The 25,531-nt window shown below is 50.1% G+C and overlaps 1 protein-coding gene across 2 annotated transcripts in view; it reads right to left on the bottom strand.

Moving 5' to 3' along the window:
- Positions 1 to 25,531, bottom strand: part of STK24 (serine/threonine kinase 24) — a 104,942-nt gene that overhangs the window by 13,919 nt on the left and 65,492 nt on the right. For both annotated transcript variants that reach the window (XM_082601932.1, XM_082601933.1), the window contains exons 3-5: positions 12,101 to 12,157; positions 5,423 to 5,531; positions 4,960 to 5,117 (exon numbers count right to left, since the gene is read on the bottom strand). In XM_082601932.1, the coding sequence (XP_082458058.1) occupies positions 4,960 to 5,117; positions 5,423 to 5,531; positions 12,101 to 12,157 (324 nt within the window). The remainder of the gene's footprint in view (positions 1 to 4,959; positions 5,118 to 5,422; positions 5,532 to 12,100; positions 12,158 to 25,531) is intronic.

A 25,531-nucleotide genomic window follows, 5' to 3' on the forward strand; every position in this document is an offset into this window, starting at 1 on the left:
GGAAATGAGCCTGTGCTCATTTCCTTCAGAGACCCGAGGGCTTGCTCTCAGGCTCCGGGCCGGACAACTGACAGGCGGCAAGAATTCAAGGACCGGCACCTGCTTCCTGTCTGACAACACAGACCAACTAAAGGCGACTGATGTAACAGCCTGCCCAGCCCCACCCATAACACGCCTCCGAGGTCTTCAGAGAAGAGGCACAGGCGCTGCTCTCACCTTCTTCCCCCGGGAGGGTCACCAGTAGAGCCACATCAAGACAAAACGTGTGTCACTCCCCCAGGCAGCCAGGCCAGGAGCCCGAGCCTCGGCCCGGCCCGCCCCTTGAACTTCTCTTTGGATCCTCCTAAATCAACCAGGTGCCAGGTGTGCCGCTCTTGACCTCTCGGTGTCCTGGGTCCCCACTTCCTGCCCCTGGCTTAGTGCAGAGCTGTCCCCTGTCCCTGGGACTTCTGTGGGGGGCTCCCGAGAGGTCCTCCTGCCTGCAGGCTCCCTCTGCAGACACCTAACATCCTGCTGCCTAATTTGGAAACCTTGACTGGCGCTTGAATAAATAGCAAGCGATTCGGCATTATGTAGCAAAAACCATAAAAATATCCACATTCGTTGAAACCAATTAATTCCACTTCTAGGAATCTACCCTAAATAAATTTTATATTTAGAAAATGGTAAAGGCTGCCCAAAATATTCAATAGCAGCATTACTTATGCTAAACCTTAGAAGAATGATTACGTTGCTATGGCACATTAACTTACTGAAGGATCAAGTACTCAACAACAATGCTGATAGACAAACTCAATTGTACTTATGATTCTCTATCACGGTATCTACGAAATAGGGCATCAGATTTAGAACATGTGTCTGGATTTTAAAATAAAAGTTATGTGGGAAAGGGCAGTCATTTTCCAAAGCAATTAAAATTGAGGTGTAAGAAGAGAACTGTTTTACCACCATGTGGGAAAGACAGGAAATTTAGCTATTAAGAGAAAACAAACAGTGGTTTTCAATAATGAGCCTAAGTCCAAAGTTACAAAGGCAGGTGCTCTGAACTGCAGATATTTCTTCGTGAACAGGTTTTTTTTTTCCTCTGTATGTGGTTAGTTCTGGATAGAATTCCCCTAAAAGTGACAACACAAAATTATCTGCTACTGATGAGCAACAGGGGTGAGGGGATGCGAGTGGGGTGCTACCAGTATACAACAACTCTCCAAATCCTTGCAAAGCCAAGTTAAGTAAAAGTAAGCTGGCTACATCTCTGCAGACAAAATACAAATTTAAGTGGCATAAAAAATTTATGTATACCAAATATTGTATAAAGAACCACAAGAGGGGGACTTCCCTGGCGGTCCAGTGGTTAAGAATCTGCGCTTCCACTGCAGGGAGCATGGGTTCAATCCCTGGTCGGGGAACTAAGATCCTGCATGCTGCACAGCGTGGCCAAAAAAAAAAAAAAAAAAGAAAAGAAAAGAAAAGAACCACAAGAGGAAGAAGGAAAAAACCATGGAGAACCCCAAGTAACAGTTCTAACTAGTCAAAAACAGAGCTCATGGATTTAATAGAAACTATTTGCTTAATTAGAGGCAATATTTAGGAACACATTAACATTAGTAAGTGGCATCTAGAGGTAGAAAACCATTTATGAGCAGCTCCATAGCAATACACAGCCCAACCATCACCTCATGCTAGGATACAACCTGTCATGAGTCCCCAGGCTGGATGCTTTTCCCACTCACATCCTTCCCCACCTCCAGGGCGCATTAGCCAGGAGGTGGGTAATTCCTGGTCCTGAGATGGACCAGGGGAGTCCATGGGCTGGGAAAGGAGCGCCAGTCACATGCCAGTGGACAGGCTGGCCTTTCAGATGCCAACTGACGGCCAATCCCACTGTGTTTCCACTCGTCTTTTTTTCTTCCATCAACACATCACTGTTTCCATCTTTCACCATGGTTAGACTGCAAACAGTTATTTCAGACATGACTGGACACCAAAATAACTTAGCTTGTGCTTGGGTACGAGGCCTACAGATGCTTTTCTTTTCATCTCATTTTTTCCGGTACTTTCCAGATTAAAGACTATGTGCTGCTTTTGAGACCAAAAAAAGGGAAAGTTATTGACAGGAGAATACTGACCCTGGCCCCTCAGCCTCTACAGGAGTCGTCTGGTTAACAGGAAGTCTGCCACGTTCTTCTCCTCAACCTACAAGTCCAGCGCAAACGGCTCTCCTCTCCCCCAGTGGGCTTGGTCTGAACGTCCTTCCCTCGTCTCTGAAGGGCTGAAAAGCCTGCGTCTGTGAAGCCCTCCCCAGATCACTCCGACCTCCTCTCAGCGCCCCTGCACCCCGTTCCCTGTCAGAGCGCCCGACATGCAGTGTCGCGCTCACTCACTGAAGACGTAAATCTTCAGCACAGCGCTGGGCTCAGCTACGGCAAGGACAGGAGGGATGAGTACAGAGAAGGGGACAAGGTCCTCACCCAAGTCTCCAATCCATCCACTGACACACCATCCTAACATCCTTACAAAGGAAGGGGAAAAAGATGGAGCTTCTTCGCCGAAGACCCCGGCTCCATCGTTGGTCCCACAGGCTTCCCGGGGGCAGGGCAGAGCTCACTCCTGCGGCCCCGTCTCCACAGCCTGGGGACTCCTTACACTAAGCCACCCCAAGTCACCTTAAAAATAATACGCCTCTTGAGGCATATGGGCCAACACGACTTAGACATGCTGTGCTCAGATCAAGAGCTGAGGTTGGCATCAGCAGCCCAGGCAGATGACAAGGGGCCAAAGGTACTGGTTCCAGAGGTGACTGTGTCAAGCAGGGCTCTAGACGTACACACGAGACTGAAGGCCAACACCCCCTTTAGTTCAGGGACATGAGGATGCTGGCGAGGCAGGTACAGTCCATCCTCACCCCAACCCCACCTGCCTTTGAGAAGCAGCACGTGTGCCCCAACGTGAAACTGCCGAGAGCACCCTGCTCCCCAGGGACCCCGGGGCTGTGAGCTCTGGACCTGTCATGCGGAGACCAGTGGGGAAGCTGGCTAGACGTACATGCAAGGGCAGAGGGGGGAGCTGGAAAGAAGCCGGGTGTGTGTATCAGGAGAGAAGAGGTGCCCGTCAGAGCGCGTAACCGCCCCGCCAGACGAGCCTCAGACGGGGGCAGCCACTGCAAACAGGTCTTTAGTCAGGCACTGCTCCAGACAACGGTGCCAGCCCAGGGGCAGGGGCACATCCCCCCAGCCTCAGGCCCCAGCCTCTGGCAGCCTTTCCTGACCAACCTCAGGACTCGGGCCCTGAACCTTATGTGCACTTCCCACACCTCCTGCGTCAACAAACCTGGGAAGAGAATTTCACAAACATCTTCACAATGAGTTCCAGCTAAGAGTTGTTGGGTCTGATCCAAGCAAACGAAAGAACTGGCTTTTGCCATAAGCCAGAGTAAAAGGTAAGGGTTTGCACGAAATGTGACACGCTTTCTTAAGCTCCCCAGCCAAGCGTGCATTCCCTGTAAGTTTGCGACAGTGTCTTTTAATCTGCCTTAAAAAAACACCGCAGCATCTACTGATCACACAAGAGCATTTTGATCTCGACAGCTCCAGGGAAAAGGTGACAAAGCTTCACGATGTCATGGGATCGCTACAGTGCAGAGGCCACCTTCAGCAAACACCCAGAGAGGCCCTGCCCAGGAAGAAAGGCGGGGAAGGAAGGTCTCAGGCAGCCCGGACAATTCTTGAAGAAGTGTGAGGTGAGCAGTGATGAGTAACACTGAAAAGGTAAGATCTGAACCCTGAGTCACAGGGGCCATGGTTGAGCAGCTAACCGACCAGAAAGGAAAAGAAGAGAAGAACCAGTGGGGTGTAATCAAATGAGTTAAGAAACTTGGATTCTAGCCCCAGCCCTGCCAAAATCTAGACCTGAGAACTTTGATAAATGGGCCTCAGCTTAAAATAAAGAGAATGAACTGAACACATAACTTCCTGTTGAGTCTTAAAACGATACAACCCCAGGACAAGAGACGACAGCAAAAACTGCTGCTGAAATCAGAAGTAGCTATGGAGGTAAACTCATCCCGGGGCGAGGCACTCACAGGCAACAGACACACCAGAGACTAGACAGCTCTGCTATCTTGAGGGTTGAAAACCTAATCGTCACTTATTGGCCATTGGCTACCAAGGCCACGAGGACGCCTATGGGAGTCATGGCCACCAATACAACTCAACAGTGAGAGGGCCAGGTCCACCTCTGCCGCGACGGACACGCACCCCAGCAACTTCCAGCACCTACGCAACAGCTCACCACGCCGAGCTTAGGTCCCCAGGAAAAGCTACCCTATGCTCCGTGTGCTATGCTTCACGAGGTGGGGATCTGCCAGGTACTGAGAAGAGTTCCACTTAAAGAGAAGAAATGGTGTTTGGCATGTCAGTGTATCTGAGTTAAGTATTTGTTTGCCCAGAAATACCGCTTTAGAGAAGCCTATTCTCTGTGGCCCATGTGGAGATCTCACTGCATTCAGGTGACCAAGACAGAGTCGGTGTGGGATGTGAGACTGAAATGAGGTCTAGGAGGTGGGGGTCCTGGGCTTTTTGAGTCTCTATTAAACAGTTTCAGAAAGTTGAGGGGCAACGGGGAAGAAAGAAGACAGGAAAAGCTGGGAGAGTGCATCATATGACAGGTAGAAGAGGCTGGAAAAGGGAATCACGATTTTGCCTCTTTTGTTGCTAAGGAGCCTCTGAGGACAACGATCCCAGGAGCGGGGGATCTAAATGCGAGGACAGGAGGGTGTGCAGCAGCCCGGAGAGCACTCTCCTGCCCAGGTGCTGGCCTTCCAATTCCGTGGACTCTCCGTTTCTCCTGTGGGATCCTTTCTGCCCTTGCCCCTTAAATAGTGTTCAGAGCTCTGCCCAAGGCCCCCTGACCTCCCGCACTCCTCAGGCTCCTCTGGCCGGCCAGCCGAGGCGCCGCCCTCACCTTTGAGTCGTAGGCCGACTGCTTGATGACTTCAGGCGCCATCCAGAAAGGGGTGCCCACGAAGGTGTTTCTCTTTATCTGGGTGTCTGTCAGCTGGCCCGCCACGCCAAAATCCGCCAGCTTCACCTCTCCGTGTTCAGAGAGCAGGACGTTGGCAGCTGTAAAACAGAACCAAAGATGTCTCCTGCCGTCATCTGCTGGAGAGTTCCGCCCGCTACCATCTGGGGACAGGCACACACGTGCCCCAGCACCATCATGCGCTCGACAAGAACAGGGACCAGGGTTGTGCTTCTGGTGAGACCCCCTCATGGCCCGGCCCACCTACCCAGGCATGTCGAAGGCACTCTCCGCATACCCACAGGACAACTTCCCTTGAGAAGAGAAGCACAGTTAAAACTCTACAACTAAGACTCCTTCCTCACCTTGGGTATTTCAAAGGAATATAAACAAGATGTTTTCTCACCTTTAATATCTCTATGAATTTTCTTCTCCGAATGCAAATAATCAAGTCCTTTCAGTATTTCTCTTAATATAGTAGCAATCTGGGTTTCATCTAAAGGGCCAGGTTCTAACTAACAAGAAAAAAAAATGATTAAAGTTACTTAAATGATTAGATGAAAAAGTGTGAGATGATAGAACAAAGTCAATGTTAAATGGACGAGAATAATCAAACCTGAAATCTCCTTCACTCCAAAACAGAATTAAAACCTAAGCACAAGGCCCTTTAAAAAACCCCACAAAGAACCGGGGAAAATGACTTTGCTGAATGAAGCAAAGCTAGCTAAGAATCGAAGTCGGGCCAATGAGAAAGGCCGTGGTCAGCCTGCCATGCCTGCCGGCTGAGCTGGGAGGGATGTTAGTCCAGAAAGCAAAAGTCCAGCACCTCGCAGTGCTTGCCAGGGAGGGGACAGAGAAGCCTGGCTCTGTCCTAACATAGGTAACGGTTATCAAAACACAAGTGGGGCTTCCCTGGTGGCGCAGTGGTTGAGAGTCCGCCTGCCGATGCAGGGGACACGGGTTCGTACCCCGGTCCGGGAGGATCCCACATGCCATGGAGCGGCTGGGCCCGTGAGCCATGGCTGCTGAGCCTGCGCGTCCGGAGCCTGTGCTCTGCAACGGGAGAGGCCACAGCAGTGAGAGGCCCGCGTACCGCAGGAAAAAAAAAAAAAAAAAAAAACCCACAAGTAGTCAAAAAGAGAAGGCCGGGGAGCTGACTGCTTTCTGAGGCTACCCCTACACCAGAAGCTTTTAAATCTGAATTTTAAAACTTGGGGGAAGAAAGCAGAAAAGAGCTCAATCCCTCATGACTGAACGTGTGTGTGTGGGGTGGGGGGTACGCGGGTCTCTCACTGTTGTGGCCTCTCCCGTTGCGGAGCACAGGCTCCGGATGCGCAGGCTCAGCGGCCATGGCTCACGGGCCCAGATGCTCCACGGCATGTGGGATCTTCCCAGACCGGGGCACGAACCCGTGTCCCCTGCATCGGCAGGCGGACTCTCAACCACTGCGCCACCAGGGAAGCCCATGACTGAACTTTTTAATGTGATATAATATATATACACACGTATGTTACATAATAAAAACATTAGTATATTACCCCAAATGACCTAATAATTGCCTGAGAATAAATTTTTCAAGGAAACTCGAAGGAATTGACACTGACTCCTCACTGTCGTTAGTTACACAAAGATGTGAGGCAGACACGTCAGGCACACACATCCCCACTAAAAGAAAGAAACGCAGACACGTTCTAGAGCTCAGTTCAAACTGGACAGTAAGCCTACCATCACTTGTACAGCAGGGAACTCAACCACAACCAATCGCTTAACTACCTCAGCAAAACCACCTAACACTCCACCCAAAGGACTAACAGTGGAAGCGTCAGAGAAAGGGGCAGAATTCTAACAACTTAATTTTTCATCTGAACGATGAGGTTCGGTATTACGTTTTCAGACTTGACAGTGAATTCCACCATAACCCCAATTCACACATGTAAGTCAACGCGACGACACAATTCCACGATGCTCACCAAGTAGGTGTGAAAGAGATAGATTTGCTTTAAACCAAAGGGAATGGAAACCAAGACACGCCTTCTGAGGTAGCGTTCCGACGGACACGTACATTTTCTCGGACAGACAAGTCCTGCCATCTTAGGGCCTTCAGTGGGATGGTGGTGGAGGGACAGCTGATCGTTTCTGGGCCCAGGTCGGGGCACAGAGAACCCCCTTCTCACTTCATAACAGCGTGATTGCAGCTGCCCCGCTTTCTGGTCCACCCAGCGAGCTGGTCATCACAGGCCCAACCTGATCCATGAAAATCCGCGAAGCCCGGGAGGAAGGGGGTGTTTCTCGAAGTCGGGGCCACCTCTCTGGGACTCTGGCCCGCCCGTCTGGCAGCGGGGCCCCCGTGCTCAAGCCACTTTCTCACACTCAGAACCCGGGTGGAAGGGAGGCTCCTTGCTTTTCGTTTCACGGTGTGCTACAGATGCAGAGAAGTCACACTGACAGGTAACTAGTCCCCCAGAAGTCCTCCAAGTCCTGACCAGGAGCCCGCCCGCGACTGCCGCAGACCAGGGCGGCCCACTGCGCGCTCTGTTCCACGGAACCTAATTCCTCCCCAAGTTGTCTGACCCAGAGTCTTGTTCTCAAGAAACACATAGAAACAACTGTTCCTAAGCACACAATCTGGAAACCCTGCCTTGTCTGCCTGCTCCACATCTCCTTCTGAGTTCACAGATTGGGGGAATTTTAATACTCAAAATGAGGAAAATGCACTTTTCTCATAGCCTGGGGAAAAAGAGGAAGGAGGCAGAGATGCTGGCGAATTTGCTCTTATGCCCCGGGGTACAGACCGCAGAAGGGTAACCCCACTGTTCAAAATGCTCTCCCAGAGCAGGGCTTCCATCTCCTCCTCCAGCAGGTTTTCACCCAGGCAGACAGCCAGGAACGTCTGGCTGGACTTGGACGTACCCACCTCCGCCCTCCTGTGATCAGGTGTCTGGAAAGAAACGGCGGAGCAGCCTGGAGTCATCACCAAGGAGAGAGAAGACTGAGGAACATGAAGTGAAACATCTTCTGCTGGACCATTTATGAAACATCTTCTGCTGGACCATTTAAGAGCTGGCTCTCCGACTGATATATATATATGGTTATGCCCTTTTAAATCTGGCCTAAACACCACCCGCCAATGATTCATAGGCGGGGGCAGGAAGAGAGAGACTATTTACAGAGCAGGGAGATCCTTCAAGGTGTCAAAATTCACTGTAAAGGGTATTCAGTTGTTCCCTAGAGCACAGGGCTCCTGGCTGGTGGGCCCTCACATCCTCCACCACTAACAGTCCTAAGCAGTCTCTTCACTAAGAAGACTGTGGAATCTTCAAATAATCTCTATAAAAGAAAGACTCAGAGGAAAAAAAAAATGTAGACCGCTCCTCGTCTCTGGGTGACTTCTAACTCCCCCTCCCAAACCTGTTTTCCCCTCTTCCTCTGTAATAGACTCTCGGCCTGCACGCGGCCACCCAACTAGAGACCGTATCTGCCGGCCTCTGCAGCAGCAAGTTTGGCCACATGACTGAGTTCTTGCCAAAGGAATACTTGCAGAAGTGCCCCTTCCTGGTCTTGGCTTTGAAATGCCAGCAGCCAGAGAGGACAAGGACTCAAGACCACGGGAAGCCACCCACCCCTGCAGGGCCCGGAGACCACTGACCCCACGTGTGGGAGAGAAATTTCCATCTCGTGTGAGACACTGTTTGGAGACCACCACAACAGCAGCTTGGCCTAAACATAAATGAATATGTCATCTCATTTTTTAAAATTCACGTGGCATATTCATTTTTAAGTTTGTCAAACATCTCTGCCTGACTGAGTGACCAATGTATGGAGCCTAGTTCCTTCTTAATTAAGATTCCAAGGTTGCCCCTTAGATCCTGCTATAATACTGACTCATCTTTTAGTCAGTGAAAAATCTTTCAGCCTCAGGCCCTCTGTTGCTAATCCTCATTCCCCTTCTCCCAATTCACCTCACGCTGCTTTATTTTCCTTGTAGCACTTTCCCACATGCGATATAATCAACTGTCTGCCTCTACTTGGAAGCTCAATTCCAGAATGAAAAGAAAGCCAAAAAAAAATTAACTATCACACATGCTCACAGGGCAATCCCGGGTGAAGGAAGGCGCCATCTTCCTGCCCAGGCTAAGGTGTTATTAAGACTCAATGCAGGGAATTAAACTAATGTCTCACGGGCTTCCCTGGTGGTGCAGTGGTTGAGAGTCCGCCTGCCGATGCAGGGGACACGGGTTCGTGCCCCGGTCCGGGAAGATCCCACATGCCGCGGACCGGCTGGGCCCGTGAGCCATGGCCGCTGAGCCTGCGTGTCCGGAGCCTGTGCTCCGCAACGGGAGAGGTCACAACAGTGAGAGGCCCGTGTGCCGCCAAAAAAAAAAAAAAAAAAAAAAAAAAAGCAAGGTGGGATTTTTCTAAGAAATGCCCCAAATCCATATATTCAGCTACCTGGTAACAAATCTTCATATGCAACAATACTCTGGTTTTTAGAATCTTGTGTAAACATTTAACAGACACTCTCAAAATAATCTTAATAGTCTTCAACATTCAAAAAACTCTTGAATCCCATTATTAAAGTGCATCTTCTTTGAGGACTGGGGTCAGGCCAACAGAAAAGGGATAAGAGATGAAGAAAAATACGACAAAGTCAGAGGGAGGGGAAGGAGAGCGCGAGGTCAGGGCTTTGCAGCTGGTTACAACAAGGTCCAACGTCCAGCTCTATCTGCTAGCTGGCACACCTAACTTCTAAGTATTTCCGTTTCCTCCAGTAAAATGAGACGATTTGGGGACATTCAAAAAGGGATGCCTGGTTCTTGCCACCAGAGCCCATGACGTGGAAGATGGATGGCAGTTTGCTGGGACTGGCACCATATGGGATTTTAGTTAATAAGTGAAGAATTCGACACTTCCTTCCAACTGTAATGTCTAAAATTTCACAGACTTCAGAGCTCCAAAGAAAGTTACCACTAAATAAATTATTGTGGCATTAAGAATGAATAAACTAAAGCATTTAGAGACTAGAATTGCTGTTCTGAGGACTCAGTGTTGGAAAAGAGTCCCCACAAATCATTTTATACATGCCACAAATGAAATTCACTTAAGATAATAGTAAATCTAATTATACAAAATGAGGCAATTTTCTACATTTCTGTAGCATTTCCCAAAGGAGTTAAAAAAAAAAAAAGAAAAGCTCTTTGTGTCATATGTATATTTACGGAAAAGAAGCAAAGGAAGTCATAAAATTTATCCAGCTGTTTTGCTGCTTTCTCCATTTTAATATCACTGTTTATACCATATTAAATTTTTTTCCTGAACTTTCCTTTTGACCAATTGCTTTTACGGTTTATAACATTATGTGATTTTTTTAAAAATTGGGTACATAAGCCTTTCAGAGATACATTCAGTTCTAGAGGTTTTACCTTCCCCCCAAAATACTAATTGTTACTATTACTGTGAGAAAGTAAACTCCTTTTAATCAAAGGTTATTTCTTTTCTTAGTGAATAAAATCTGTGTAAACTGTAACCACCAAAAAACGCTAGCTTCTCTAAGCTGTGAGACCAGTGAAAACTGCAGACGTACCGCCCTGACAACTGTCTAGCAAGCAGAACCCGCGCTCAAACGCTAAAATGATAGATCAGGCCTGACGTGGAAATCACCACTCACCCAAAAGCCCAGCTTTTACAGGACGGGCAGGGAAAGAGTGCTGATTCCGTTGATTTCACCGCGTAACCACATGGGGATGAAATGTCAGAAGCTAAACAACTGTGTGAGATTTTTAAAAATTTGTTTTGCATATATTGTGTTTCAAGGATGACTTAAGTAATGCTCATGATTTACTGGTTATTTCTGAGCATCTTATCAGAGACCAACATGTAACCATATTTTACCACAAGAGGGGAGTTACATGGGGCTTCCCTGGTGGCATAGTGGTTGAGAGCCTGCCGATGCAGGGGACACGGGTTCACGCCCCGGTCCGGGAAGATCCCACATGCCACAGAGCGGCTGGGCCCGTGAGCCATGGCCACTGGGCCTGCGTGTCCAGAGCCTGTGCTCCGCAACGGGAGAGGCCACAACAGTGAGAGGCCCGCGTACCACAAAAAACAAAAAAAAAAAAAAAAAGAGGGGAGTTCCAGACTGTGACTTTGAGGTCATCCTACACCGGAGCTGCCTCTCATCTGTGTGGGCTGGACACCTAGGTCCAGACCAGGTAGGAGACACCGCCACTGGCAGGGGTCCAGCTCCACCACAGCCACACTGTGAGCGCAGCAAGGCCTCTCTGCGTGTGCATCCAGGAAACAGAAACATGCGTTCCTGCTTGGCCCGACGGCTGCTCCCATTGTGATATTGTGCCCATCTCTTACCTCTGAAATGAAATTTTAATTTTTAAAAATTCTAGTTCTGATTAATCATAAATGAAAATGTTCCACGCATATTTTAGAAGGGAAGTTACCGTCTGAAACATGAAACAATGACGGGGTACCAGCTCCACAAAAGTTAAAACCAGTTTTAGAAAATAAGAAACTGTTCTTAAGTCAGACACAGCAGGCGACATCCTTCATGGCTGCTTGGAATGAATTCACTGGTTTCCCATGAAACAGCAAAACTGTCTTCAAAAGCAGATCTATACGCAGACGTAAGCTGGGACGAAGTGAGAGAGTGGCGTGGACATATATACACTACCAAATGTAAAACAGATAGCTAGTGGGAAGCAGCCACATAGCACAGGGAGATCAGCTCGATGCTTTGTGACCACCTAGAGGGGTGGGATGGAGAGGGTAGGAGGGAGATGCTAGAGGGAGGGGATATGGGGATATATGTATACGTATAGCTGATTCACTTTGTTATACAGCAGAAACTAACATACCATTGTAAAGCAATTATACTCCAATAAAGATGTTAGGGAAAAAAAAGATCTATAATTTACAGTAACGTATCAGAAGCAAAAATCCCTATTATAAGGAATAGTTTGGTCCTTTTTTCATGCAACTTAAAAAGGGAAACAGAATGTAAACAGAATTATCTTTACAAGCAAGACTGACCGAGAAGACCTCTGATGCATTAAACATCCAACATGATACTTACTAAGTCCAGTGCGGAGCCTCCACCAAGATATTCCATTATTATCCATAATTTAGTGTCCTACAGAAAAAACAAAGAGAGAGGCAAATTATTATTTTTAAAAAAGCAGAAAAGATTATTTTAAATAATCTAAGGGTATTTTGCGCTGTCATTTTGGAACTAGAAAATTTTATAAATACACAACAGTGAGAAAAGTGCGTCCGAGTGAGAACTGGGTGGGAAGCCTGCACTGTGCCAGAGGGGCCCTGCACCAGACCCCCCGGCAGTGCGCTCCACAGCTACTGCACCAGGGCTCCAAGGGGCGCGCCTGTTTTCACAGCCTCAGTGGGTGATCCTCTGGTACAGAAGGGTTTGGGAACCAGTCCCCAAGGCCAGTACCATGCACACCCATCCCGCCCAGAGCGTCAGACAGGAGGCGACCGGAGCACAGCCCTGGGGACGGGCCACCTCCCCCGTGCCTGCATCTCTGAGATGCGCAGAGGGCAGGTGGCATGGCTCGTGCGGCCCTTCACCCACTGCCTTGCTCCGGAGCTGGGCGGCCACCCTGAAGGCCGCCATCCCCCAGCTCCGGGATATCCAGGAAAGCAGAGGGGCCCGAGCCTTGCCCCAGTCCTCCAGCCCCCTCCCCAGCCTCCGTGTCTTGCGTCTCTTCCGTCCGTCTTTCCTGAAGCCCCGCAGCGCCCATGGCTTCCAGGGTGCCCCAGTCCTCCAGCCCCCTCCCCAGCCTCCGTGTCTTGCGTCTCTTCCGTCCATCTCTCCTGAAGCCCCGCAGCGCCCATGGCTTCCAGGGTGCCCCAGTCCTCCAGCCCCCTCCCCAGCCTCCGTGTCTTGCGTCTCTTCCGTCCATCTCTCCTGAAGCCCCGCAGCGCCCATGGCTTCCAGGGTTCTTTTCAAACACAAATCCCAAAGTGCTACTCCCTTGAAAGCTAAGAAGCAAGCAAACACCCACCCAGCCCTCCCAGGGGATGAGGGCACACCGGTGCGGGGTCAGGAGCACAGGGCCTGGGGGTGAGCCAGACCCCGACTCACAGCCTGCAGACCTGGCAGTTACTTCCTCTGAAGCCTCTGACTGGGCGCCTGGCCGAGTGAGTGCCCGCGCCACAGCAGGCAAGCTTGAAGGCTGGGGGGCGCGGTGACCTGCCACAGCCTGCGGTACCCGGTCCACAGCCTGGGAGCAGGTGTGCGAGCACCAGGCTGCTTCCCTGCTAACGCCACACTCTCCAGTTGCTTTCAAGTGCATCAAAAAGAAGAAAAGCAAACAAAACTGTTCCTAGGCTCTTTGGTACCTTCAGGATAGAGCTGAGCCCGAGCTCTTCAGAGCAAGCAGGGCCCTCGTTAGGCCCCATCCTCGCTGCTGCCTGGCTGTAGCGATGCTGAAAGATTTGCTTTTCTGGGCTGAGTCACAGTTTCCTCAATCAGGAAAACCCTCACCAGCTCCCCTCCCCACACCCCACTTTAGCACCTTTGGTCTGATCTTCACTTAGATTTGCTTGTCTGTATTTCCCACCAACACCAAGCTAAGCGGCTGGGGGCAGCGCCTGGCATGGTCAAGCCCAGGAAAGGCGGCCTGTGGCACCTGTAGCGGAGGAAGGGCAATGATGCTGACTGCGTGTTCACTTCAGGGAGGCACTCGTGCCTGCACTACACCTGTAAAGTAAGTTTCTTTTAAAATTTAAAATAAATCCTGATATCTGGAGTCAAGTCTGTGATATTATAAAGAAACAGCCCAAGTTTTACTGTATGTGGAACACCCTCTCAAGTCTTTAAACGCCCCTGACTCCTGATATGACGAAGACAATCCCAGTCTAGACTGGAAAAGGCATGGAAACCTTACCTGATGCGTCTGGGGTCTACCTGATAGACACAAACATCTACTCACTCAATATTCATCCAGCCATGGGCACCAGCCTTGAGCAGGCGCCATCACCCCCTGCTTCTGATTTCAAGAGAACTTCCTAGCAGAGAGAGCATTCTCCAGTCCTCCTTTATTTCACAGATACGCCCAATTCTTCCCCACGCCAGTACTTCCCGAACACCTGCTCCTGGAAAAGGTCCGTGCTACTCCCTCTATAGACACCCCAAAGCACCTTGTTTGAGAGCGAGAAAGCAACTACTGCGGCGAATGGCCGACACCATTTTGGACGGCACAGGAAAGCTAAATGGTTTTTCTATAAGAAACCTGGGAGTTCACGTTTCTACTCTCGTTCTCTTTTCTACGGCACCGTCTGGCCCGGCTCCCACGCCTTTGACTTTGTGGGTGTTGAGGGTGAGTTCCCTACAGCGAGATCAGCTCTGGCAGGCAGGTCCCCCCACCCCGCATCTGCATCTGTGGGGAGCGGGGGCAGAGGAAAAGGACACCCTGGGAAACGGTCTGTGCTGACGCGGAGGTTCAGGGTCACCTCGCAGCTTCCGGAAACAGCGAGACAGGTGACCACACCTCATCCCGCGTTCCAAAGCTCCAGCTCCCCACTACCTCCCAAGGGAGCAAAACAACCCTTTACACGGCTCGCTCCCCTTTCAGGGAGTCACAACAGGGGACAAAGTGACCTGTTCTCCCCGTAACCCTCAGGGGCACTTCAGCAACAGCAGAACACCTGGCAAACCAGGTGCCCCAGCTGAAAGGCTTTATAAAGCCCGAGCCTTCCCTGTATCTTCCTGGAGAGGAAGATGCAGTAAAAAAGACCAGCCCCGCTTCTCTGTTCATCCAGCTCGTTCCTGGTACCAGACAGGCCAGGGCCTGAACGCTACCCAACACGAGGTCCGCCAGATTCTCGGGGGGCACTCAGAAAAACAGCACTGGGTCCTTCATTCAGGCCACTGCTTTTGAAATACTTGGCCAGGTCCTAGGACCCAGGTGCTTTTCTCTCCAGTTCCACCAGTCTGGGAATGGAAACTGTGCCAAGAAAGGTTCCACTGGTCCCACCTCTCAGCTGAACCTGCCTTCCCACCCCACGGGGAGGGCCGCTCACCTCGGCCGCCGAGCCAGCAAGAGAGTGGGGGAAAGCCCTGGGGACGAGGGGTCAGCGGCCTCACCAGCTCTGTGCTCCCCGCGGCCGGTCCCCGTGGGGGGCCCGTCTCTAAGGCGGAGGCCAGACCTCCGACGACTGGCGAGTCACAGCTCCCAGGAGTGGGCCCCAAGCGAGGGGACAGCAGGACCTGCCGGGTCACAGAGGCGGAACCAGCTGCCTTTTAAGATGAACCGAAGGATGAGCTGGCACGGGGCGGGGGTGGAGCGAGGGAACGAGGGGGTCAAGTGCGGTCGGCAAGTAGGGCGGGAGTGAAGCAGCAAGAACCTAAGGTGGACGGCGAGGGGAGGGCCAGAGAACGGTCATCCTGTAGCCTGTTGATAAACACTTCACACTTCCTCCCAAAAGTCACCGGAGGGCACCGAGGCCGGCTCTCGCTCTTACTCAGCCCTCGAGGTGTGCAGGGAAGAGGCCAGGAGCAGCGAACAAATTGGCGCCCGCGCAGCGGGGAGAGGGGCGGGCTGGGGGGCGGGGCACAGGGCGGGGACGGGGCACAGGCGGAGCAGGCGGCCTCGCTCAAATGGACACAGGCACTGCCCTCCACCGACAGCGGAGTCCTGGGGGAGGCGGCAGAGGACGGGCTGACACAAATGTATCCACAGGTCCTTCACGCAGCGAGGGTCACTCTCCTCTCTCTTTAAAGCTAAACCATCGCTGGTTTTAAAATAGCTGACAGCTTCCACCAAATTCCAGTACGAATTCCCAACTCTGTGGCTTGGCGGACCAGCCCTTGGCAAGCACGGACCCACCTGCCTGCTCCTCTCACCTCCAGCTTCTCCGTGCGCCCAGCTCCAAGGCCCGCAGGCTTCTGCACGGCTGCACCCGATGCCAGGTGTGCCGCCCGCCGGCCTCCGAGGACAGCGTTCGGGGTGCCCCTCTCCCTCCTCCATGCTCCAGGCCCATGCTCTGTCCTCACTGTCCCTGGCTCAGGGAAGGCAGCCCGGCTCACCCTCCGCCCAAGACTAGGCCCACCAGCAGTGCCCTCCGTTCACCCGCCACCTCCCATTCCCACGGGTGACCCCCAGCCCAACCAGTGACCCCACTACCCCCTTTGTCACACCTCCCCCAGCACTCTCCTCCTCCACGGCTGCGTTCCTCTGGACTCAAGCCTTCTCTTTCTCTAGGCGGACTCTCTCCCAGGGTCCCAACGAGTCCAAGGCTATTGGGTCTGCTCGGCTCCACCCTGTCCTGGCTAGAATTCCCCAACTCTAAGCCTCAGCTGCCGGTTCCTCTTTCTGACCGAAAGGGAAGGGTAGTAAGAACCACGTCTGCCTGCCTCACACGATGACTGGGACAGAGACGCTGCGGACGTCCCGAAAACCAGGGGCAGAGCGAAGGCCGGGGCTCAGGATGAGTGGAGTCCTGCGGTGCAGGCAGGCCCTGTGCCGTCAGCGGGCCCCCGCGCAGCACAACCAGGGCGGGGCACTCATTCAACACGGGCAGAAGAGGCCTCTTAAATCTGCCGCCAGTCACCATCCCAAGTAATCACGTCTACCACCCACCCCCAAAGAAGAAGCATTCAGAAGGCAGTAAATGGACCAGCTCAGGAAAGTAAAGACGGGCTCTGAGGGCTGCAGGCCAAGCGCTCCCCGCGGCTCCGTCAGGATTTCTCCTCTTCGGCACCACCGGCACCTGAGGCTGGATAACCTCTGCTGCGGGGCTGCCCTGTGCATTGTAGGGCGCTGAGCAGCATCCCTGGCCTCCGCCCACTAGAGGCCAGTAGCACATCCCCAGTCCTCAGGGCCAGACACCACCCGTGGCCTCTGGGGGCCAAAGTCGCCCCCGCTGAAAACCACTGAACTGCCCAGTCAATGTCCCTAAGCCTGAAGTGCTACTGCACAGAAGTGCGACCGGTTAACTCTCTCCTCCCCTTGGCAAAGCCAGCTGTTACACCTTGCAGCCTCCAGCTAGGAGACCATCGCTAACTCACTGTGAGACACCGAAGCTTGGAGTGCCTCAGCCAGAACTAAATGGCAATCATCGGTATCTCTAACCTCCCGGGTCACCTGACGAGAAGATGAGACAATGAATGTGAAAGCACTTTGCGAAGCTTGGGGTACTAAACACAGGCAGGGTGCTATGAGCCCCTCAACAGCATCACCCGTAAGTGCCTTCAAATACCCTGGTAAAACCGAAAAAGCCCAATTAACAAGACTAAACGGTATTTCTCTGCTCGGGAGTTTCTGAGCGGAATAAAACCTTGAACAATGATTCATCCACATTCTACACCAGAATGAAAAAGTAATTACTGCCCTACAAGCCCTGAGGCATGAGTGTTAGAGAAGGATGGTCTGGTCAAGGGACACACGTGACCTGCTCGACCAAGTGACCAAGCACCGTCACGGCCCAGATGCAGAATCGCCGCCCTCATAAAACCTGCCAAGTGAATGGCGTGTGAGGCGCTCTAAGGAACATAAGAATGGTTTTAATCAGAATAATTTCATGTTTAAAAAATGACCCCAGACAATGGAAGTTACGAATGACCTTGTAAGAGAATTTTCTCATAAGGGAAAGAAAACAGTTATTTATTTAATAACTTCGGGATTCACCACTTAAAAGGCACCGAAGTGTGTAAAGCGAGGCGTCCCCCTCTCGCCCCTGGCTCCTGGCTGTCCAGCCTCCACGCCCACCCGCTTAGCGACGCTTCTTCCGTGACTTCACAGACATATCTCTGCAAATACCTATCAACCCCTTCTCCAGTTCTATCCAAATGTAACGCTCTATACACTGTTCTTATACCTTGCTTCTCCTTGGAGCATTCTATACTTGTCCATAAAGGAATTCCGCCCCCCCCTTTTTTTTAAAGCCGTAACTAACCCACACCCTATTGACAACATCAGGTTGCTCCCATTCTTTTGCTATCAGAACCTCGAGGATGTATCATTTGGGGAGTTGCTGGAGGCTGAGTCAAAGGAATCCACTTGAATTTAAATAGATAATGACAAATTATTCTTCAGAGAGGCCGGCTCCATTTGTACCGCCTGCGGCAACCTGTGAGAGCTCATCTCCCTTTTCTTTGCCAACGCGCCATGTCCCTTGACAATGTAATCCAACTTTTCTTCAGTCATTCTTAGGAGGTGAATGAATTGTGTCCCCCTCCTAAATTCATATGCTGAAGTCCCGACCCTGAGTACCACAAAATGGGACTGAATTTGGACACAGGGTCTTCAAAGAGGTGTAAGTTAAAATGAAGTCATTAGGGTGGCCCCTGATCCAATGTGACTGGTGTCCTCATAAGAGACAAGGACACAGGCACACACAGAGGGACGACCATGTGAAGACACAGGGGGAAGATGGCACCTCCAAGCCAAGGAGAGGGGACTCAGAGGAAGCCAGCCTGGCCGACACCTCGACCTCAGACTTCCAGCCTCCAGATCTGTGAGGGAATAAACTTCTGTTGTTTAAGCCGCCGGGTCTGTGGCACCGTGTTACGGCAGCCTGAGCAAATGACGGTCATCAATCCATTGCGGGGGGTGGTGGGGGGGGCGTATCTCACAAAGCTTGTCTTTCTCTCATTGTAAGGCTGAACATCCTTACATATTGAAGTGTCATGCATGTTTTCTTTTTTTGTGAGCCCTTATTATCCTTTGTCTGTTTTTCTATTGACCTAATATTAGGGGAAGTAGCCTCCTGTAACATGAGCCACAAACACAGCATTTTCCTCATTTGTCTTTTGAGTTTGCCTTTGGTAGTTTTTTGCTCGTGGAAATTAATTTAATGTACACACACACCATCAACAACACCGCGTACAGGCAAACCTGCCCTGCACTGCCCGGCGGTGGTGGCTGAAAGCTGGCGCTCCCCACGTTCACAGCCCGCACGGGCGCTTGACAGACATCAGACGACGGAAAGGTTAGCACAAAGTGAATAAGAAAAGGGGTGGATTCTGCACCGTTAACAAAGATTTTTACACCATGAATTCCGAAATGAAGTTAAGCCCTGGTGTTGCATCTGCACTGTAAGGAAAGGCTGAGCCCAGGAGGTCTTACTAAAACAACGGGGAGTCACAGACTTCCTTAGGAGTGTGGTTTTTAAAGCAAAGGTACCTTTTTGCTGAGATGCTGCGCATGAACCCAGACTCTTGAGCCCAGGTTTGGATCCTGCCTCTGAGCCGCACCAGCTCTGGGACCCTGAGACCAGGCCTGAAGCCGCGTTCAGTTTCCCATCTGCTCCCGGGACTAAGGAACACCCACCTCAGGGGTGTGCCTGGCACACAGCAGTGCCCATGAACTTGAGCTATTAATACCACACTAACTTTAGAGTGCCCCCTGTCTGAACCCAGGTCCACTGGGAGTCTTGTGAAACTAGGAGGCAGGAAACAGGTATCGAAGCCCAAACCCCACCTCGTTTTACAGTCAAAGCAACTCCCTGACATTCGTGACACCTTCCAACTGCACTCAAGGCACAGAACACGACGCCTGACCTCAAAAATAGCTGATTTAATTGTTCCTCTCACAGATGCCAGCATTCCTTCAATGATTCGTGCCTACTATGCAAACAGCGTCACTGGGGGGGGTCTGTAAAATGAGTAGGGCTCAGGCTCTTTTCCTAAATAAATCACTTTTCATAATAGAAAAGTGGGCAAATAACTACACCAGCCAGCCTGTGGTGGGTACCACAAAGACACAAAATGCTGTGGGTGTTCAGAGGAGAGGCCCGTCTCATCAATTACCTACACAACAGAACTAACGGGGAGAAGAAAATGAGAAGATCAATCAGAAAATCAATGGCCAATAGGCACATGAAAAGACGTTTAATGTCGCTAATTATTAGAGAAATGCAAATCAAAACTACAATGAGGTATCACCTCACACCAGTCAGGACGGCCATCATTAAAAAGTCTACAAATAACAAATGCTGGAGAGAATGTGGAGAAAGTGAACCTTCCTACACTGCTGGTAGGAATGTAAATTGGTGCAGCCACTGCGGAAAACAGTATGGAGGTTCCTCAAAACCTAAGAATAGTTTCCAGTTGATCCAGCAATCCCCCTCCTGGCATATATCCAGACAAAACTGTAATTCGAAAAGATACATGCACCCCTATGTTCACAGCAGCACTATTCACAATAGCCAACATATGGAAACAACCTTAATGTCCATCAACAGATGAATGGATAAAGAAGATATGGTACAGGGCTTCCCTGGTGGCGCAGTGGTTGAGAGTCCGCCTGCCAATGCAGGGGACACGGGTTCGTACCCCGGTCCGGGAAGATCCCACATGCCACGGAGCGGCTGGGCCCGGGAGCCATGGCCGCTGAGCCTGCACGTCCGGAGCCTGTGCTCCGCAACGGGAGAGGCCACAACAGTGAGAGGCCTGCGTACCAGAAAAAAAGAAAAAAAAAAAGAAGAAGATATGGTACATATGTACACTGGAATACTACTCAGCCATAAAAAAAGAAATAATGCCATTTGCAGCAACATGGATGCAACTAGAGATTATCACACTAAGTCAGTCAGAAAGAGAAAGACAAATACCATACAATTTCACTTACATGCGGAATCCAAAATATGACACAAATGAGCCTATCTATAAAACAGAAACAGACTCACAGACCTAGAGAACAGACTTGTGGTTGCCAAGGGGGAGGGGGCCAGGGTGAGCAGATGTGAGTTTTTTTGTATAGAACAGATAAACAAGGTCCTCCTGTATAGCACCGAGAACTGTATTCAATATCCTGTGATAAACCAGAATGGAAAAGAATATATTAAAAAAAGAATGTATATATGTATATAACTAAATCACTTTGCTGTACAGCAATAATGAACAGAACACTGTAAATCAACTACACTTCAATTAAAAAAATAAATTAAAAAACGAAGAAAACAGGAAATTGAAGCAGGATAAGCATGGGGGTGGGGAACGACGAGGGTTGGGGGGGACAGCCCAGCCTTCCGCTCTTTCACGAGGCCCTAAAAGGACAACAGTGGTCCAAGACAAAGTCTCTTAGTGCTGGGAACAAGCATGGAACAAGAGAAAGGCCACTACCTACAAATATCAACTAAAATGACACTGCGCTATTAATAAAACCTGAAACGGCACAAAGAGAAACAAATGAACTGAAGATTTCTGGATCAAATCCTTAGGAAAAAATCAAAAGCATCACTACGAATTATCCAAAAATACTGGAAACACTACATACACCAAAAGCTATGCAATACAACCAAAGATTTATTCAGGGGAAAACACAGCATTATACGTTTTCATTACCAAGCCAAAAAAAAAAAAAAAAAAAAAAACGGGGCCGGGGGAGGGAAAAATGTTAAGTGTTCAATATGGAAGTTAGGAAAGAAGGAGGAAACCTAAGGAAAACAAAGATACATGCAAAATGGAAAAATATTAGAATGAGAAATCCACTTTATTGTTTAAATAAACTCCAGGTACTGTAATCAAGAAAAAAATAGATAACACTAATTTGCAAATATAGCAATAAAAAATGACGGATGGAAACACTTTTAAATGCAAACAGAACAGGTCACAATGTTTTATTATAATACGTTTAAAAATCTACAATAGATGATTTCTTTGTAATGTATGAATTAAAATTTACTCAAGAAAGAAGAAACGGGTGGGGGAAGAAACGGATCAATTAACGTCCTCTAAAAATATCTATATAAAGAGGAAGGAAGGAGGGAAGAAAGGATGGGAAGGAGGCAAATGATTTTGCCCTTGAATGTTTTAAAAGAACAGAATATTCTAGCAACTCTCCTGAAGCACGGGACTTTTCCTGACATCACAACGTGTAACACCAACACCTGGAAAAGATTATCATCAGCACAAGAGGAGGAGGAGGGAGGTGCGTTTCTACGCGCCAGGGACGCGGTGCCTCCTGGGACGGAGGGCTGTCATCTAAAGAGAGGAGTTTCTAGAGAAGAAAAAGGTGCTTTTGGCAATGAACATCAGGTGTGAGTCTCCGCACACGTGACACGTTTGCATGATATTTTCTACCACCACCTGCCCAGCCCCACCAGGCCTCGGGCCTTCCTGCCGGCCAGGTCTGCAGCACTTTGCAGAGGCCTGAGCCCTCCTCTGTGTCCGCTCGCTCCATCACCATCAGAAACCTGACATGACAGGGAGAACACAGCCAGAGCTGCTGTCCTTCCAGGCCACCTCTCACCGCCCCCCACCCCCGACCACCAGTGGCCCAGTTGGCTGGGACCAGGCCACTCGCGGAAGGAGGGGCGAGTGGAGTCCTCCAGGGCCTGGGGAGAGCCACACCCTCCTTCACCACAGGCTCCCTGAGGGGACAGCCCCGGGGCGCCTCGGGTCTTCCTCTCGGTCCAGGAGGCGGGGTCCCAGCCTCAGCCCACAAGAGTGCGACACCGCAGCGCCGCACGCTTTACCGAAGGTTTCATTTGATTCTCCCGGTAGTCCTGTCCGCTTTACAGACGCGGATACCTCGTGAGCGCGGGGAAGGGGAACAGCTGGGGCCCAGATCCAGACTTAATGTTGAGTCAGAAACCTAAACAGCAAGACCCACGTAACAAACATCACAGACTCGGCGCAACTTCTAAAGGATTCCAGTGAGGAAAACATGCTCTAGTGTAACTGTTCTTAACTGGCTTCCTTCCCGAGAGCAATGAACGCTAACCTTACTGCCTGAAAAAAGACATGGGTTTACGAAAGGTCTGCCTGTGACCTGTGGGGTTCACACGCCCTGCTCTCTCGTGCCAAGAACGAGAACTTCCATCCTCACGTCCTGCAACAAACTGGCAAGGGCGCCGAGCCGTCCCTAAGACGCTCTTCTCCGGGTTTACGTCGCAGGCTTCTCTCTCCTGAAGAGGCCGCCTCATAACTGTGTGCGTGTGTGCGCGCTGAGTTTCAGTAATTAAGGCCCCCCCACCAGGTGCTTCTCTCTTTGGCATCAGCACATATTCGCCACAACAGCAACAGATCTGTTCACGGGAAGTTCCTGTGCTGAACGCTGGTTAAAAACGAAGATGGATTAAAAACATCTGCTTAAACGTACAGATCCTTACAAGGTAATCAGGGAACTACACTTACAAATGACCTAAATCTGAGGGAGCAGAAAAGAACTAACAGAGAGGAGCATGGAAAGGGTGCCCCGGGAGATCAAAGAGGGGGACCTGACTGTCCCCCCGTGCTCTGTCCTCATAAAGGAGCAAACACAACTGTCAGTGACCATAAACTGCTACGTCAGACAAGTCTGCCATCATCGTAAGCTAACAATGTACTCTTCCTAAAAGTGAAATACTTCTCATAATTACAAGATTATCTTTCTGCCAGGTGAAGATTTTAATGATTATTACATAGCACATGTCAGAAATAGCCACCACAAAACCATAAAACCAAAAGAAGTGACTACTGAAGGCTCAGTATTAATTCTCTGATAAAGACCCAGCCCAAAGAGATCAGACAGGACTAAGTCAGAGGGCAAATAGGGCTGAAAAAGAAGACTTTATGGTGTTTTGCGAATTTAAGAGGTGCCTCCAGTGTTAAGATAATGTATGGAATTAGTAGATTCACGCGTAACAGATGCTGTACTTCAAAGGCACGGGTGGCAAATTCATATTTATACTTTTATCTCCATCCTTCAGGGTATTTACCATACCCTAACGGTAAACAGCTCCCAAAGTAAGGGACTTCTCCTGCAACGTGCCTGAATGCCCGGTGCCGGACTGTACCGAGGAGATGTTTCTGCTATCTGAACTCTCACTCCCCTTCCTTCCAACCTCCTGGCCACCTCACTCATCCTTATTTTCTGCACAGCTCTACCCCAGAATGAACAGTTAGATAACAGGCACATGTTCTCGATGTACAGTAAGTTCGCTAACGATGAGCTGCTGGACACAGTCAAGCTGCACTTGGATCAGACGTGCGAATCCGGGGCACCCTCCCTGAGGCAGCCCTGGGGCGCAGACCTGAGGCTGCTGAGGAGATATGGATACGTGTCTCCTGCCCCTACACCCGACCATGACATGAACCATCACCGCCCCCGGCTCCATTTCTGCCTCGGTGAGGCAGACTCCATCACAGCACATAAGCGTCCACACCGCCCCATGCAGACGCCTAGAGAAGAGCCAGCCTAAGTGCTCCGTCTGGCTCCCGGCAGACCGTGGTCGGTCAGTCATGGCCGTGACAACGTGTGGCTCCCAGACGGGGTTCAATAAAAGGGCCTGGTTCGAGCAGTCCATGTTTCCATGTTGAAGCAGATGTCTTTACTCACCCAAACGCCTGAAAGTCCTGCTGTGCTGCGTGGACCACTGAAAGAGAAGGAGTTCTTTCCCCTCACGGGGAGTAAGGCTTCTCTCTGATTACGTACGAAGCACTCCTCATTACATAATCTAAGTAAGATCTGTGATCTCATATATGATACTATTTTTTTTTTAGAAATTTACTTAGAAATATAGAAGTTTTAGAAAAGAAAGCATATGGCATAATTAATTGTTTTACCTGAATACATCAGCTGTGTTTAGATACGTCAGACGAAGGTTTAAATAGGCAGATGTATGTTGAGACAAAAAGAACTAGAAATACAATTAATACTTATTTTAAATTATAGGCAACAGCCAGAAAACAGAGTTGAGTTTCTTTTAGGTGAAGTAAAATATTTAGCCTAACTGGAATTTTAATTCATTCAACTTTCCGGATAGAAAAACATAAAACGGAGCTGCCAAATGTCTTCAGGGACTCCCTTCAATTACACTAGGACAGTGTGTTCGGGGGAGAGAAAGGAATCCATGGTCCCCGCCCCCCGAAACGTCTCGACGTTCTCTATTATCTTTGGTGCTGAGCCGACCTTTTTTCTCCCCATGATGGAAATGAAACGTATTCATTCCCCTGTGATTTCAAAGCAAGATTTACTTGGGGATTAGTTTAGTCCACCCAAAAGTAACTTGTTTTGCTTCTACCCGTGGTCACCCTGGAGTCTGATACAAAGGGCTCCCTGTATCTTCTGTTTTTCCCAGAAACGCAAGGACAGATGCTTGCAAGCTAAAAATCACTCTCAGAGAAAACAGATGTTCTCTTCCCTCTCCCAGAAGTTGCAGCTGTTCCAGGTCCACGGGGAATGCGGCAGATGACTTCCAAATGGCAATGGAAGCTGGGAGGGTGGCTGCCACAGTGTGGGCATGGGGCTCCCCCCACGTGGCTGAATGACTGAGCAGATCACTGAGGAGAAACGAGGGCCCCGCTAGCCTGGGGGTGGCAGGCAGCTCACGAGAACCAAAGACACCCTTGTCTCTACGCTTGGAATCAACGAGTATGGTGCGCAAGACTACATAAGGCCGCAAAAGTGGAGGGAGACTGTTAAAATCCTAGCCGGAGGCACCAGGATAAAGCTTTTGTTTGTTGCTCAGAGAAAGGCAATCCTCATGGAAGAAAGCAGCCTGACTGCAGCACCAGGGCAGACGGAGGCCGGGCTCCTACAGAGGGAAAAGCTGTCCTCGC

This window comes from Mesoplodon mirus (genome assembly GCF_964341445.2).
Source record: "Mesoplodon mirus genome assembly, chromosome: 17".
NCBI lineage: Eukaryota > Metazoa > Chordata > Mammalia > Artiodactyla > Ziphiidae > Mesoplodon > Mesoplodon mirus.